The sequence below is a fragment of the Bombina bombina genome, chromosome 1, assembly GCF_027579735.1.
Source record: "Bombina bombina isolate aBomBom1 chromosome 1, aBomBom1.pri, whole genome shotgun sequence".
In the NCBI taxonomy this organism is placed as follows: Eukaryota; Metazoa; Chordata; class Amphibia; order Anura; family Bombinatoridae; genus Bombina; species Bombina bombina.
Genome location: NC_069499.1, coordinates 669284582 through 669302102, shown reverse-complemented (window position 1 = coordinate 669302102; position 17521 = coordinate 669284582). Strand labels below are relative to the sequence as shown.

The window sequence follows — 17521 nt, the reverse complement described above, 5'->3', positions numbered from 1 at the left end:
AGCTGTTCTTATCATGCGCATAGTGACCTGTATGTATATGACAAGCTGTTCTTATCATGCGCACAGTGACCTGTATGTATATGACAAGCTGTTCTCATCATGCGCATAGTGACCTGTATGTATATGACAAGCTGTTCTTATCATGCGCATAGTGACCTGTATGTATATGACAAGCTGTTCTTATCATGCGCATAGTGACCTGTATGTATATGACAAGCTGTTCTCATCATGCGCATAGTGACCTGTATGTATATGACAAGCTGTTCTTATCATGCGCATAGTGACCTGTATGTATATGACAAGCTGTTCTTATCATGCGCACAGTGACCTGTATGTATATGACAATCTGTTCTCATCATGCACATAGTGACCTGTATGTATATGACAAGCTGTTCTTATCATGCGCATAGTGACCTGTATGTATATGACAAGCTGTTCTTATCATGCGCATAGTGACCTGTATGTATATGACAAGCTGTTCTCATCATGTGCATAATGGCCTGTATGTATATTACAAGCTGTTCTCATCATGTGCATAATGGCCTGTATGTATATTACAAGCTGTTCTCATCATGCGCATAGTGACCTGTATGTATATGACAAGCTGTTCGTATCATGCGCATAGTGACCTGTATGTATATGACAAGCTGTTCTTATCATGCGCATAGTGACCTGTATGTATAGGACAAGCTGTTCTCATCATGCGCATAGTGACCTGTATGTATATGACAAGCTGTTCTCATCATGCGCATAGTGACCTGTATGTATATGACAAGCTGTTCTTATCATGCGCATAGTGACCTGTATGTATATGACAAGCTGCTCTTATCATGCGCATAGTGACCTGTATGTATGACAAGCTGTTCTTATCATGCGCATAGTGACCTGTATGTATATGACAAGCTGTTCTCATCATGCGCATAGTGACCTGTATGTATATGACAAACTGTTCTTATAATGCGCATAGTGACCTGTATGTATATGACAAGCTGTTCTCATCATGCGCATAGTGACCTGTATGAATATGACAAGCTGTTCTCATCATGCGCATAGTAACCTGTATGCATATGACAAGCTGTTCTTATCATGTGCATAGTGACCTGTATGTATATGACAAGCTGTTCTTATCATGCGCATAGTGACCTGTATGTATATGACAAGCTGTTCTTATAATGTGCATAGTGGTCTGTATGTATATGACAAGCTGTTCTCATCATGCGCATAGTGACCTGTATGTATATGACAAGCTGTTCTTATCATGCGCATAGTGACCTGTATGCATATGACAAGCTGTTCTTATCATGCGCATAGTGACCTGTATGTATATGACAAGCTGTTCTTATCATGCGCATAGTGACCTGTATGTATATGACAAGCTGTTCTTATCATGCGCATAGTGACCTGTATGTATATGACAAGCTGTTCTTATCATGCGCATAGGGACCTGTATGTATATAACAAGCTGTTCTCATCATGCGCATAGTGACCTATATGTATAGGACAAGCTGTTCTCATCATGCGCATAGTGACCTGTATGTATATGACAAGCTGTTCTCATCATGCGCATAGTGACCTGTATGTATATGACAAGCTGTTCTTATCATGTGCATAGTGACCTGTATGTATATGACAAGCTGCTCTTATCATGCGCATAGTGACCTGTATGTATGACAAGCTGTTCTTATCATGCGCATAGTGACCTGTATGTATATGACAAGCTGTTCTCATCATGCGCATAGTGACCTGTATGTATATGACAAGCTGTTCTTATAATGCGCATAGTGACCTGTATGTATATGACAAGCTGTTCTCATCATGCGCATAGTGACCTGTATGTATATGACAAGCTGTTCTTATCATGCGCATAGTGACCTGTATGTATATGACAAGCTGTTCTCATCATGCGCATGGTGACCTGTATGTATATGACAAGCTGTTCTTATCATGCGCATAGTGACCTGTATGTATCTGACAAGCTGTTCTTATCATGCGCATAGTGACCTGTATGTATATGACAAGCTGTTCTCATCATGCGCATAGTGACCTGTATGTATATGACAAGCTGTTCTTATCATGCGCATAGTGACCTGTATGTATATGACAAGCTGTTCTTATCATGCTCATAGTGACCTGTATGTATATGACAAGCTGTTCTTATCATGCGCATAGTGGCCTGTATGTATATGACAAGCTGTTCTAATCATGCGCATAGTGGCCTGTATGTATTTGACAAGCTGTTCTCATCATGCGCATAGTGGCCTGTATGTATATGACAAGCTGTTCTTATCATGCGCATAGTGACCTGTATGTATATGACAAGCTGTTCTTATCATGCGCACAGTGACCTGTATGTATATGACAAGCTGTTCTCATCATGCGCATAGTGACCTGTATGTATATTACAAGCTGTTCTCATCATGCGCATAGTGACCTGTATGTATATGACAAGCTGTTCTCATCATGCGCATAGTGACCTGTATGTATATGACAAGCTGTTCTCATCATGCGCATAGTGACCTGTATGTATATTACAAGCTGTTCTCATCATGCGCATAGTGACCTGTATGTATATTACAAGCTGTTCTCATCATGCGCATAGTGACCTGTATGTATATTACAAGCTGTTCTCATCATGCGCATAGTGACCTGTATGTATATGACAAGCTGTTCTCATCATGCGCATAGTGACCTGTATGTATATTACAAGCTGTTCTCATCATGCGCATAGTGACCTGTATGTATATGACAAGCTGTTCTCATCATGCGCATAGTGACCTGTATGTATATTACAAGCTGTTCTCATCATGCGCATAGTGACCTGTATGTATATGACAAGCTGTTCTCATCATGCGCATAGTGACCTGTATGTATATTACAAGCTGTTCTCATCATGCGCATAGTGACCTGTATGTATATGACAAGCTGTTCTCATCATGCGCATAGTGACCTGTATGTATATTACAAGCTGTTCTCATCATGCGCATAGTGACCTTTATGTATATGACAAGCTGTTCTCATCATGCGCATAGTGACCTGTATGTATATTACAAGCTGTTCTCATCATGCGCATAGTGACCTGTATGTATATGACAAGCTGTTCTCATCATGCGCATAGTGACCTGTATGTATATGACAAGCTGCTCTCATCATGTGCATAATGGCCTGTATGTATGACAAGCTGTTCTTATCATGCGCATAGTGACCTGTATGTATATGACAAGCTGTTCTTATCATGCGCACAGTGACCTGTATGTATATGACAAGCTGTTCTCATCATGCGCATAGTGACCTGTATGTATATGACAAGCTGTTCTTATCATGCGCATAGTGACCTGTATGTATATGACAAGCTGTTCTTATCATGCGCATAGTGACCTGTATGTATATGACAAGCTGTTCTTATCATGCGCACAGTGACCTGTATGTATATGACAATCTGTTCTCATCATGCACATAGTGACCTGTATGTATATGACAAGCTGTTCTTATCATGCGCATAGTGACCTGTATGTATATGACAAGCTGTTCTTATCATGCGCATAGTGACCTGTATGTATATGACAAGCTATTCTCATCATGCGCATAGTGACCTGTATGTATATGACAAGCTGTTCTTATCATGCGCATAGTGACCTGTATGTATATGACAAGCTGTTCTCATCATGCGCATAGTGACCTGTATGTATATGACAAGCTGTTCTCATCATGCGCATAGTGACCTGTATGTATATGACAAGCTGTTCTTATCATGCGCATAGTGACCTGTATGTATATGACAAGCTGTTCTTATCATGCGCATAGTGACCTGTATGTATATGACAAGCTGTTCTTATCATGCGCACAGTGACCTGTATGTATATGACAATCTGTTCTCATCATGCACATAGTGACCTGTATGTATATGACAAGCTGTTCTTATCATGCGCATAGTGACCTGTATGTATATGACAAGCTGTTCTTATCATGCGCATAGTGACCTGTATGTATATGACAAGCTGTTCTCATCATGTGCATAATGGCCTGTATGTATATTACAAGCTGTTCTCATCATGTGCATAATGGCCTGTATGTATATTACAAGCTGTTCTCATCATGCGCATAGTGACCTGTATGTATATGACAAGCTGTTCGTATCATGCGCATAGTGACCTGTATGTATATGACAAGCTGTTCTTATCATGCGCATAGTGACCTGTATGTATATGACAAGCTGTTCTCATCATGCGCATAGTGACCTGTATGTATATGACAAGCTGTTCTCATCATGCGCATAGTGACCTGTATGTATATGACAAGCTGTTCTTATCATGCGCATAGTGACCTGTATGTATATGACAAGCTGCTCTTATCATGCGCATAGTGACCTGTATGTATGACAAGCTGTTCTTATCATGCGCATAGTGACCTGTATGTATATGACAAGCTGTTCTCATCATGCGCATAGTGACCTGTATGTATATGACAAACTGTTCTTATAATGCGCATAGTGACCTGTATGTATATGACAAGCTGTTCTCATCATGCGCATAGTGACCTGTATGTATATGACAAGCTGTTCTTATCATGCGCATAGTGACCTGTATGTATATGACAAGCTGTTCTCATCATGTGCATAGTGACCTGTATGTATATGACAAGCTGTTCTTATCATGCGCATAGTGACCTGTATGTATCTGACAAGCTGTTCTTATCATGCGCATAGTGACCTGTATGTATATGACAAGCTGTTCTCATCATGCGCATAGTGACCTGTATGTATATGACAAGCTGTCCTTATCATGCGCATAGTGACCTGTATGTATATGACAAGCTGTTCTTATCATGCGCATAGTGGCCTGTATGTATATGACAAGCTGTTCTAATCATGCGCATAGTGGCCTGTATGTATTTGACAAGCTGTTCTCATCATGCGCATAGTGACCTGTATGTATATGTCAAACTGTTCTCATCATGCGCATAGTGACCTGTATGTATATGTCAAACTGTTCTCATCATGCGCATAGTGACCTGTATGTATATGACAAGCTGTTCTTATCATGCGCATAGTGACCTGTATGTATATGACAAGCTGTTCTCATCATGCGCATAGTGACCTGTATGTATGACAAGCTGTTCTCATCATGTGCATAGTGACCTGTATGTATATGACAAGCTGTTCTTATCATGCGCATAGTGACCTGTATGTATATGACAAGCTGTTCTTATCATGCGCATAGTGACCTGTATGTATAATACAAGCTGTTCTCATCATGCGCATAGTGACCTGTATGTATATGACAAGCTGTTCTCATCATGTGCATAATGGCCTGTATGTATATTACAAGCTGTTCTCATCATGCGCATAGTAACCTGTATGTATATAACAAGCTGTTCGTATCATGCGCATAGTGACCTGTATGTATATGACAAGCTGTTCTTATCATGCGCATAGTGACCTGTATGTATATGACAAGCTGTTCTCATCATGTGCATAATGGCCTGTATGTATATGACAAGCTGTTCTCATCATGCGCATAGTGACCTGTATGTATATGACAAGCTGTTCTTATCATGCGCATAGTAACCTGTATGTATATGACAAGCTATTCTCATCATGCGCATAGTGACCTGTATGTATATGACAAGCTGTTCTTATCATGCGCATAGTGACCTGTATGTATATGACAAGCTGTTCTCATCATGCGCATAGTGACCTGTATGTATATGACAAGCTGTTCTCATCATGCGCATAGTGACCTGTATGTATATGTCAAGCTGTTCTCATCATGCGCATAGTGACCTGTATGTATATGACAAGCTGTTCTTATCATGCGCATAGTGACCTGTATGTATATGACAAGCTGTTCTCATCATGCGCATAGTGACCTGTATGTATGACAAGCTGTTCTCATCATGTGCATAGTGACCTGTATGTATATGACAAGCTGTTCTCATCATGCGCATAGTGACCTGTATGTATATGACAAGCTGTTCTTATCATGCGCATAGTGACCTGTATGTATATGACAAGCTGTTCTTATCATGCGCATAGTGACCTGTATGTATATGACAAGCTGTTCTTATCATGCGCATAGTGACCTGTATGTATATGACAAGCTGTTCTTATCATGCGCATAGTGACCTGTATGTATATGACAAGCTGTTCTCATCATGCGCATAGTGACCTGTATGTATATTACAAGCTGTTCTCATCATGCGCATAGTGACCTGTATGTATATGACAAGCTGTTCTCATCATGCGCATAGTGACCTGTATGTATATGACAAGCTGCTCTCATCATGTGCATAATGGCCTGTATGTATGACAAGCTGTTCTTATCATGCGCATAGTGACCTGTATGTATATGACAAGATGTTCTTATCATGCGCACAGTGACCTGTATGTATATGACAAGCTGTTCTCATCATGCGCATAGTGACCTGTATGTATATGACAAGCTGTTCTTATCATGCGCATAGTGACCTGTATGTATATGACAAGCTGTTCTTATCATGCGCATAGTGACCTGTATGTATATGACAAGCTGTTCTTATCATGCGCACAGTGACCTGTATGTATATGACAATCTGTTCTCATCATGCACATAGTGACCTGTATGTATATGACAAGCTGTTCTTATCATGCGCATAGTGACCTGTATGTATATGACAAGCTGTTCTTATCATGCGCATAGTGACCTGTATGTATATGACAAGCTGTTCTCATCATGTGCATAATGGCCTGTATGTATATTACAAGCTGTTCTCATCATGTGCATAATGGCCTGTATGTATATTACAAGCTGTTCTCATCATGCGCATAGTGACCTGTATGTATATGACAAGCTGTTCGTATCATGCGCATAGTGACCTGTATGTATATGACAAGCTGTTCTTATCATGCGCATAGTGACCTGTATGTATAGGACAAGCTGTTCTCATCATGCGCATAGTGACCTGTATGTATATGACAAGCTGTTCTCATCATGCGCATAGTGACCTGTATGTATATGACAAGCTGTTCTTATCATGCGCATAGTGACCTGTATGTATATGACAAGCTGCTCTTATCATGCGCATAGTGACCTGTATGTATGACAAGCTGTTCTTATCATGCGCATAGTGACCTGTATGTATATGACAAGCTGTTCTCATCATGCGCATAGTGACCTGTATGTATATGACAAACTGTTCTTATAATGCGCATAGTGACCTGTATGTATATGACAAGCTGTTCTCATCATGCGCATAGTGACCTGTATGTATATGACAAGCTGTTCTTATCATGCGCATAGTGACCTGTATGTATATGACAAGCTGTTCTCATCATGTGCATAGTGACCTGTATGTATATGACAAGCTGTTCTTATCATGCGCATAGTGACCTGTATGTATCTGACAAGCTGTTCTTATCATGCGCATAGTGACCTGTATGTATATGACAAGCTGTTCTCATCATGCGCATAGTGACCTGTATGTATATGACAAGCTGTCCTTATCATGCGCATAGTGACCTGTATGTATATGACAAGCTGTTCTTATCATGCGCATAGTGACCTGTATGTATATGACAAGCTGTTCTTATCATGCGCATAGTGGCCTGTATGTATATGACAAGCTGTTCTAATCATGCGCATAGTGGCCTGTATGTATTTGACAAGCTGTTCTCATCATGCGCATAGTGACCTGTATGTATATGTCAAACTGTTCTCATCATGCGCATAGTGACCTGTATGTATATGACAAGCTGTTCTTATCATGCGCATAGTGACCTGTATGTATATGACAAGCTGTTCTCATCATGCGCATAGTGACCTGTATGTATGACAAGCTGTTCTCATCATGTGCATAGTGACCTGTATGTATATGACAAGCTGTTCTTATCATGCGCATAGTGACCTGTATGTATATGACAAGCTGTTCTTATCATGCGCATAGTGACCTGTATGTATAATACAAGCTGTTCTCATCATGCGCATAGTGACCTGTATGTATATGACAAGCTGTTCTCATCATGTGCATAATGGCCTGTATGTATATTACAAGCTGTTCTCATCATGCGCATAGTAACCTGTATGTATATAACAAGCTGTTCGTATCATGCGCATAGTGACCTGTATGTATATGACAAGCTGTTCTTATCATGCGCATAGTGACCTGTATGTATATGACAAGCTGTTCTCATCATGTGCATAATGGCCTGTATGTATATGACAAGCTGTTCTCATCATGCGCATAGTGACCTGTATGTATATGACAAGCTGTTCTTATCATGCGCATAGTGACCTGTATGTATATGACAAGCTATTCTCATCATGCGCATAGTGACCTGTATGTATATGACAAGCTGTTCTTATCATGCGCATAGTGACCTGTATGTATATGACAAGCTGTTCTCATCATGCGCATAGTGACCTGTATGTATATGACAAGCTGTTCTCATCATGCGCATAGTGACCTGTATGTATATGTCAAGCTGTTCTCATCATGCGCATAGTGACCTGTATGTATATGACAAGCTGTTCTTATCATGCGCATAGTGACCTGTATGTATATGACAAGCTGTTCTCATCATGCGCATAGTGACCTGTATGTATGACAAGCTGTTCTCATCATGTGCATAGTGACCTGTATGTATATGACAAGCTGTTCTCATCATGCGCATAGTGACCTGTATGTATATGACAAGCTGTTCTTATCATGCGCATAGTGACCTGTATGTATATGACAAGCTGTTCTTATCATGCGCATAGTGACCTGTATGTATATGACAAGCTGTTCTCATCATGCGCATAGTGACCTGTATGTATGACAAGCTGTTCTCATCATGTGCATAGTGACCTGTATGTATATGACAAGCTGTTCTTATCATGCGCATAGTGACCTGTATGTATATGACAAGCTGTTCTCATCATGCGCATAGTGACCTGTATGTATATGACAAGCTGTTCTCATCATGCGCATAGTGACCTGTATGTATATGACAAGCTGTTCTCATCATGCGCATAGTGACCTGTATGTATATGACAAGCTGTTTTTATCATGCGCATAGTGACCTGTATGTATATGACAAGCTGTTCTTATTATGTGCATAATGGTCTGTATGTATATGACAAGCTGTTCTCATCATGCGCATAGTGACCTGTATGTATATGACAAGCTGTTCTCATCATGCGCATAGTGGTCTGTATGTATATGACAAGCTGTTCTCATCATGCGCATAGTGACCTGTATGTATATGACAAGCTGTTCTCATCATGCGCATAGTGACCTGTATGTATATGGCAAGCTGTTCTCATCATGCGCATAGTAACCTGTATGTATATGACAAGCTGTTCTCATCATGCGCATAATGACCTGTATGTATATGACAAGCTGTTCTTATCATGCGCATAGTGACCTGTATGTATATGACAAGCTGTTCTTATCATGCGCATAGTGACCTGTATGTATATGACAAGCTGTTCTCATCATGCGCATAGTGGCCTGTATGTATATGACAAGCTGTTCTCATCATGCGCATAGTGACCTGTATGTATATGACAAGCTGTTCTCATCATGCGCATAGTGACCTGTATGTATATGACAAGCTGTTCTCATCATGCGCATAGTGGCCTGTATGTATATGACAAGCTGTTCTCATCATGCGCATAGTGACCTGTATGTATATGACAAGCTGTTCTTATCATGCGCATAGTGACCTGTATGTATATGACAAGCTGTTCTCATCATGCGCATAGTGACCTGTATGTATATGACAAGCTGTTCTCATCATGCGCATAGTGACCTGTATGTATATGACAAGCTGTTCTCATCATGCGCATAGTGACCTGTATGTATATGACAAGCTGTTCTCATCATGCGCATAGTGACCTGTATGTATATGACAAGCTGTTCTCATCATGCGCATAGTGACCTGTATGTAGATGACAAGCTGTTCTTATCATGCGCATAGCGACCTGTATGTATATGACAAGCTGTTCTTATCATGCGCATAGTGACCTGTATGTATAACACAAGCTGATCTCATCATGCGCATATTGACCTGTATGTATATGACAAGCTGTTCTTATCATGCGCATAGTGGCCTGTATGTATATGACAAGCTGTTCTTATCATGCGCATAGTGACCTGTATGTATATGACAAGCTGTTGTCATCATGCGCATAGTGACCTGTATGTATATGACAAGCTGTTCTTATCATGCGCATAGTGACCTGTATGTATATGACAAGCTGTTCTTATCATGCGCATAGTGACCTGTATGTATATGACAAGCTGTTCTTATCATGCGCATAGTGACCTGTATGTATATGACAAGCTGTTGTCATCATGCGCATAGTGACTTGTATGTATATGACAAGCTGTTCTTATCATGCGCATAGTGACCTGTATGTATATGACAAGCTGTTCTTATCATGCGCATAGTGACCTGTATGTATATGACAAGCTGTTCTTATCATGCGCATAGTGACCTGTATGTATATGACAAGCTGTTCTTATCATGCGCATAGTGACCTGTATGTATATGTCAAGCTGTTCTCATCATGCGCATAGTGACCTGTATGTATATGACAAGCTGTTCTTATCATGCGCATAGTGACCTGTATGTATATGACAAGCTGTTCTCATCATGCGCATAGTGACCTGTATGTATATGACAAGCTGTTCTCATCATGCGCATAGTTACCTGTATGTATATGACAAGCTGTTCTCATCATGCGCATAGTGACCTGTATGTATATGACAAGCTGTTCTTATCATGCGCATAGTGGTCTGTATGTATATGACAAGCTGTTCTTATCATGCGCATAGTGACCTGTATGTATATGACAAGCTGTTCTTATCATGCGCATAGTGACCTGTATGTATATGACAAGCTGTTCTCATCATGCGCATAGTGACCTGTATGTATATGACAAGCTGTTCTCATCATGCGCATAGTGACCTGTATGTATATGACAAGCTGTTCTCATCATGCGCATAGTGACCTGTATGTATATGACAAGCTGTTCTCATCATGCGCACAGTGACCTGTATGTATATGACAAGCTGTTCTCATCATGCGCACAGTGACCTGTATGTATATGACAAGCTGTTCTCATCATGCGCATAGTGACCTGTATGTATATGACAAGCTGTTCTCATCATGCGCATAGTGACCTGTATGTATATGACAAGCTGTTCTCATCATGCGCATAGTGACCTGTATGTATATGACAAGCTGTTCTCATCATGCGCATAGTGACCTGTATGTATATGACAAGCTGTTCTTATCATGCGCATAGTGACCTGTATGTATATGACAAGCTGTTCTTATCATGCGCATAGTGACCTGTATGTATATGACAAGCTGTTCTTATCATGCGCATAGTGACCTGTATGTATATGACAAGCTGTTCTTATCATGCGCATAGTGACCTGTATGTATATGACAAGCTGTTCTTATCATGCGCATAGTGACCTGTATGTATATGACAAGCGGTTCTCATCATGCGCATAGTGACCTGTATGTATATGACAAGCGGTTCTCATCATGCGCATAGTGATCTGTATGTATATGACAAGCTGTTCTCATCATGCGCATAGTGGTCTGTATGTATATGACAAGCTGTTCTCATCATGCGCATAGTGACCTGTATGTATATGACAAGCTGTTCTTATCATGCGCATAGTGACCTGTATGTATGACAAGCTGTTCTCATCATGCAGGGGATCACTGAGGACAATCTGTTTATGGAAATCCCCTGCACTACAAGCCAGGGATCTTTCATGGCCTAGTGGAAACCACTCACAAGACTTCAAAGGGAGTGCTGGTGACTTTGCCACAAATGTGTGGGGATGCCACAAAGTAGGGCGGTTACTGTAGCTGCAAAGGAGCTGGATGGGGAAGGGGTGATTCAAACCCCTTTATTGAAACCCCCTTGACACTAGAAGAAACCAACGTCCTAGTGGGGCTCTAGAATTCTATTTTAACACAATAAATTATTATGAGCTGCTTCCTTTATACATAAAATTAATATTCTTGTGAAAAAGTGCTTATTTTCTTTAGAGCAGTTTATTATTATTATTATTATTATTATTATTATTATCGGTTATTTGTAGAGCGCCAACAGATTCCGCAGCGCTAGTTTAATTAATTCCTCTATGATTATGCTCTTTGCAAAGAAGATAAATGCATATTCAAATCCATGCATCTAGTGCACTCTTATGCCATTCTAAATAAAAGTAATAAGTATGTCAACCAATTAATGGTGACATATGTAGGTATGCTTTAAATATTTATCACCAGGCCTTTATAACTGAAAATCACTTTAGCAGTTTTACAATTCTCTGTGAGAGTTTGCAATGTCTGCTTCTGTATGGCATTGTACTGAATATCGATTGGATTTGAGAGTTTTGTTTTTTTACCTATAGTTCATCTTTTACATTTAAAAAAGCAGCAATTCAATTAAGTGCATAGCAACCTACTTGCCAGTTTTATATTGTGCATCATCCTATTATTTGCTTAAAGTAACAGTCAAGTCAAAATTAAACTTTCATGATTCAGATAGGGCATGTAATTTTAAACAACTTTCCAATTTACTTTTATCATCAAATTTACTTTGTTCTCTTGGTATTCTTTGTTGAAAGCTAAACCTAGGTAGGCTCATATGCTAATTTCTAAGCCCTTGAAGGCCACCTCTTATATCAGTGCATTTGACAGTTGTTCACAGCTAGACAGTGCTAGTTCATGTGGGCCATATAGATAACATTGTGCTCAATCACATGGAGTTACTTTTAAGAGGGCACTGATTGGCTAAAATCCCAGTCTGTCAAAATAATTGAAATAAGGGGGCAGTCTGCTGAGGCTTAGATAAAAGGTAATCAAATTGGTAAAAAGTATATTAATAAAACTGTGCTAATTTCAAATACTGGGGAATGGGTTAATACAGGGATTATCTATCTTTTTAAACAATAACAATTCTGGAGTAGACTGTCCCTTTAAGTTACATTTATTTCAGTATCTCAAAAAGAAGGACTTTTCTACGTTTCTTAGCAAAACATAATTTAAAAAGTGTATTGTAATTTTCATGTATTTAGATATGACAAATAGCAATAATTTATTTTTCTATTGGCATAGGAACTAGACTGACTGTCCTCAGACTGGCAATGATACTTAGAATGGACTACAAACAATATTAGGTGATTACTTGGGCTATGGTAACAACATTATTATATGAGTGTATATATATATATATATATATATATATATATATATATATATATATATATATACCTTAATAAACTGCCTTAAACTATACAATTTGTCCTCTTTCCATGCCCCTAGCTAGCTGTAGCCTACTGGTCAATCAGAGGCTGTATTCAGGCACCTGCAAGAACCTGTTGAGAGCAGAGTACAACAATATGTTGTCCTCTTCTTTGCTTTACTTTATTTTAATAATGAGAAAGACCCAGACTTTGCCAGCACCTTTGTGGGGCTCATTCTCTGTTATCTAGGGTGATGATAGGATGTAATTAATTAGAGTATAGCATTATCAGATTGTCCCTATCAGATGAATATTTAATGTACATTTCTCTATCATCGTTAAGCCTTTTGATCTTCTGTTCTTTCACAAATACACACTCCTATTTGATACTATATCAGCACAGTAGCATCACATCTAGTTATTTATTTATTTGAAATGCTGATCAAAGTGACAAAAATGCAAAATAAAAATAAAACATGCCAGTGAATTAGTTGTTGAAATAAACGTGCATTTCTCATTGTTAGTAGCATGCAGCTGTTAATAGTTGTGATTTACAAACGGTTACAATCATAAGAAAAGTGAAGAGTGCGGTAGAAGAGTGACAGAAGCTGTGCATGGTGATCTCCACTGACAATCAGTGGTGCTTTTAAGTAATAATAACTGGAATATTCCCACTGAGGTTCTTCCAGTGTATGACAAGCTGGGATCAAATCTGATTGACATGCAGCATACTGAGAAGGTTTGCAGTGATTGTGAGGCTTCAATACAAAGAAGTGCTTATAACTGATATATTCAGCGGTGAAAAGTATCCACTGTTCTGCGTGATTTCTTCATGCAAAAATAAGGTGACACGTGAAACAGGTGAAGTGAGAAACATTGTGGGTCAATAAAAAAAAAAATACATAGCAGTATAAACTAGCACTATAATCATTCCCTTAGTTTTATAAACATATCTATACTGAAAATAAAACTGTTATTGATTACACAGCAAATGTTTGACATTATTACCTACAAAAAACATGGGAAAACATCAATATAAATGAGGTATGCTGTTTTTATGGGAGTTTATTTAATCTGTTCAGTTCTGGTTATGTCTGTTTGCATCTAAAGAAAAGATGATAGGTACAATTTCTGTATAGACTTCCTCAAAAGAAAATCTTTTCTATCATAAATAATATTTGGATTTAAAAATCTTGTGTTATTAAAATATTTCTATTACTAAAACGATCAACAGCTAAACATAAATTATTGCACAAATTAAAAACACTTTTATACATCTCATTGATTCCTACATCTGAGAATACCACTAGGAGCGGCAAGTATAATTAGATCTGTAGTGTAACTTGTTGTTCAGTAAGAAATTAATATAGTTTTGACTTGACATCAATGCGTACGCTAAGTGTGACATTATACTAGTGCTTGACTTACCAGGTGGTCCGGCTGGTCCAGGAAGACCTGGCTGGCCAGGAGGGCCCTGACCACCAATACCAGGAGAACCGGGTTGTCCAGGGGCTCCAGGCAATCCATTTTGACCAGGGTCACCTAAAAGAGTAATGTAGTTGTATATGTTATGGTTGTTTATTGTAGAAATCGAGTTACTTTTTATTTTGAAGGATAATAGCATCCTGACATGACATCCAGGTCAATTTATTATATAAGCCTTTATAAGCTGTGTTCAAAAAAACAAAATTCAACATTTTAAAAATATGTTGATTATATATAAAAATTCAGTACAACAATATAAAACGTTCTCATTTATAAATTCAAAAGCCAGGTAATTCTGTACTTGTACCTCAGACCTATTAAAGACATTACATGAAATTACTTTTGACATCATGCATTGTATAATTAGTTACATCAATCACATAATGATGTCATCAATACATCTCAAGAGGTTAGCAGAGGTTTAGAATTTCCCTGATTTTGACCATTTAAATGAGAATGTATATTTTGGCATTGACAGAAGCTCTTTGTATATTAACCTATAAAAATTGTTAATTGTTCAAGCAAAATATTAAAACATATCTACCCAACTGCATCTGAAATTAGTCCCAATAGAAAAAAAAATCTTATGACACTTTTAATAGAAAATACACAGCATATGCAATTAGTGTTTCCTACCATGTATTACCAGACCTAAAAATAAAATCTTCCAAAGTACTCACAAGTCTACCCACTGTGGATGGGCACTAAATCATTAACGTTTTTAAATTACTGACACCTATATTACAAGTTTTGCATTCAAGTTTTAATGCTGAAAAAATGGTAATTTCAGCGTTAAAACAACACCGCAGCCATTACAAGTCTTGTCGGTATAGCTCTACTGCAAGCCTTTTAGCCTGTAACGCAACATCAGTCCCACACACAAAGATACATCAGTCCCGCAATACAAAGACCCCCAACAGTAAAACCCATCACCCAACCACCCAAATGTATTTTTTCATTTTGGGGTGGGTATTTATTTTTAGATTAGGGCTTGGGCATTTCATAAAAGAGCTGAATGCCCTTTTAAGGCCAGGAAAAAGAGCTAAATGCCCCTTTAAGGGCAATGCCCATACAAATGTCCTTTTCAGGGCAATGGGTAGATTAGGTTTAACTTTATTTTTATTTTGTGGGTTTGGGGGGTAGGGGTTTGTATACTGTTAGGGGTGTTTGTTTTGTAGCAAAAGAGCTGCTAACTTTAGGGAAATGCCCTACAAAAGGCGCTTTTAAGGCCCCACAAAAGGCCCCTTTAAGGGCCCTTGGTAGTTTATTCTAGATTAGGCTTTTTTATTTTGGGGTGTTTTTTTTTTTTTTTTAAAGGGTATTAGAATAGGAATAGTTTTTATTGTTTTAGATAACTTCGTTTGTTATTTTTTTTGTAATGGTAGGTTTTTTATTTTTAGTCATTTTAGTGTTTGTTTTTTTTAATGGTGTTTTTTTTTTATATTTATTGTAATGTTAGGTTTTAGTGTAAAGCAGCTTAGGTTTTATTTCACAGGTAAGTTTGTATTTATTTTAACTAGGTAGTTAGTAAATAGTTAATAGCTATTTACTAACTAGTCTACCTAGTTAAAATAAATACAAACTTACCTGTGAAATAAAAATAAAACGTAAGCTAGCTACAATATAACTATTAGTTATATTGTAGCTAGCTTAGGTTTTATTTCACAGGTAAGTATGTATTTAGTTTTAAATAGGAATTATTTAGTTAATAATTGTAACTTTAATTTAGCTCTATTTTAATTATGTTAAAGTTAGGGGGTGTTAAGTTTAGGGTTATGGTTAGGGTTAAGTTAAGGGTTAGGCTTAGGGGTTAATATAGTTTAATTTAGGTTGTTGCGATGTGGGGGGCTGGCGGTTTAGGGGTTAATAGGTTTATTTAGTGGTAGTAATGTAGGAGGACAGAAGTTTGGGGGTTAATAACTTTATTTAGTGGCAGCAATGTCGGGGAGAGGCGGAATAGGGGTTAATAGATTTGTTATAGTGTGGGCGATGTTGGGGTGCAGGGGAATAGGGGTTAAGAACTTTAGTAACTTGTAATCTAGCTGTTAGCTAGCAAAATATATATTAAAAAAAGTGGACATTTTAAAGCAAAACATCTATAGGAACACTTTCTTTCTCAGGTATAACCCTGCCAGAATAATGCAGATTTCTCTAACCATTTGGGCTACAGCTGTGACTACATTTTCTTATAGCACCAACTCCATAAGCGACCCTAGTTTGAAGGGCTTTTTCTAATAAATATGTCAAAAAGCAGTGAACCAACTTACTTTCAATTTGGTAGATTTGTAGTGATTTGCCAATCATCAGTACCAAAGAGCATAATTTTAGCTGAATTGGTCACTGCATTTCAGAATTATGGACATTTGAAAGTTAAGGCTTAAAGTGACATGAAACCCAACATTTTTCTTTCATGATTTAGATAGAGAATACAATTTTAAACAACTTTTAAACAACTTTCCAATTTACTTCTATTATTTAATTTGCTTCCTTCTCTTGTTATCCTTTTCTGAAAGGTTTATCTAGGTAAGCGCAGGAGCAGCAAAGAAGCTAGGTTCTAGTTGCTGATTAGTGGCTGCATATATATACCGATTGTCATTGGCTCACCCATGTATTCAGTCAGCAACCATTAGTGCATTGCTGCTCATTCAACAAAGCATACCAAGAGAACAAAGAAAAACTGATAATAGGAGTAAATTAGAAAGTTTCTTAAAATTGTATGCACGAAAGAAAAAAAATTGGGTTTCATGTCCCTTTAAAGTAAACGCTGTTTGAAAAAGTATAGCAGCTGTGGACAGATTAATCAGTAA

At 38.3% G+C, this 17521-nt stretch overlaps 1 protein-coding gene across 1 annotated transcript in view; it reads right to left on the bottom strand.

Moving 5' to 3' along the window:
• Positions 1–17521, bottom strand: part of COL4A5 (collagen type IV alpha 5 chain) — a 310651-nt gene that overhangs the window by 92737 nt on the left and 200393 nt on the right. The window contains exon 30 of the mRNA XM_053699143.1: positions 14658–14771. Coding sequence (XP_053555118.1) covers positions 14658–14771 — 114 coding nt within the window. The remainder of the gene's footprint in view (positions 1–14657; positions 14772–17521) is intronic.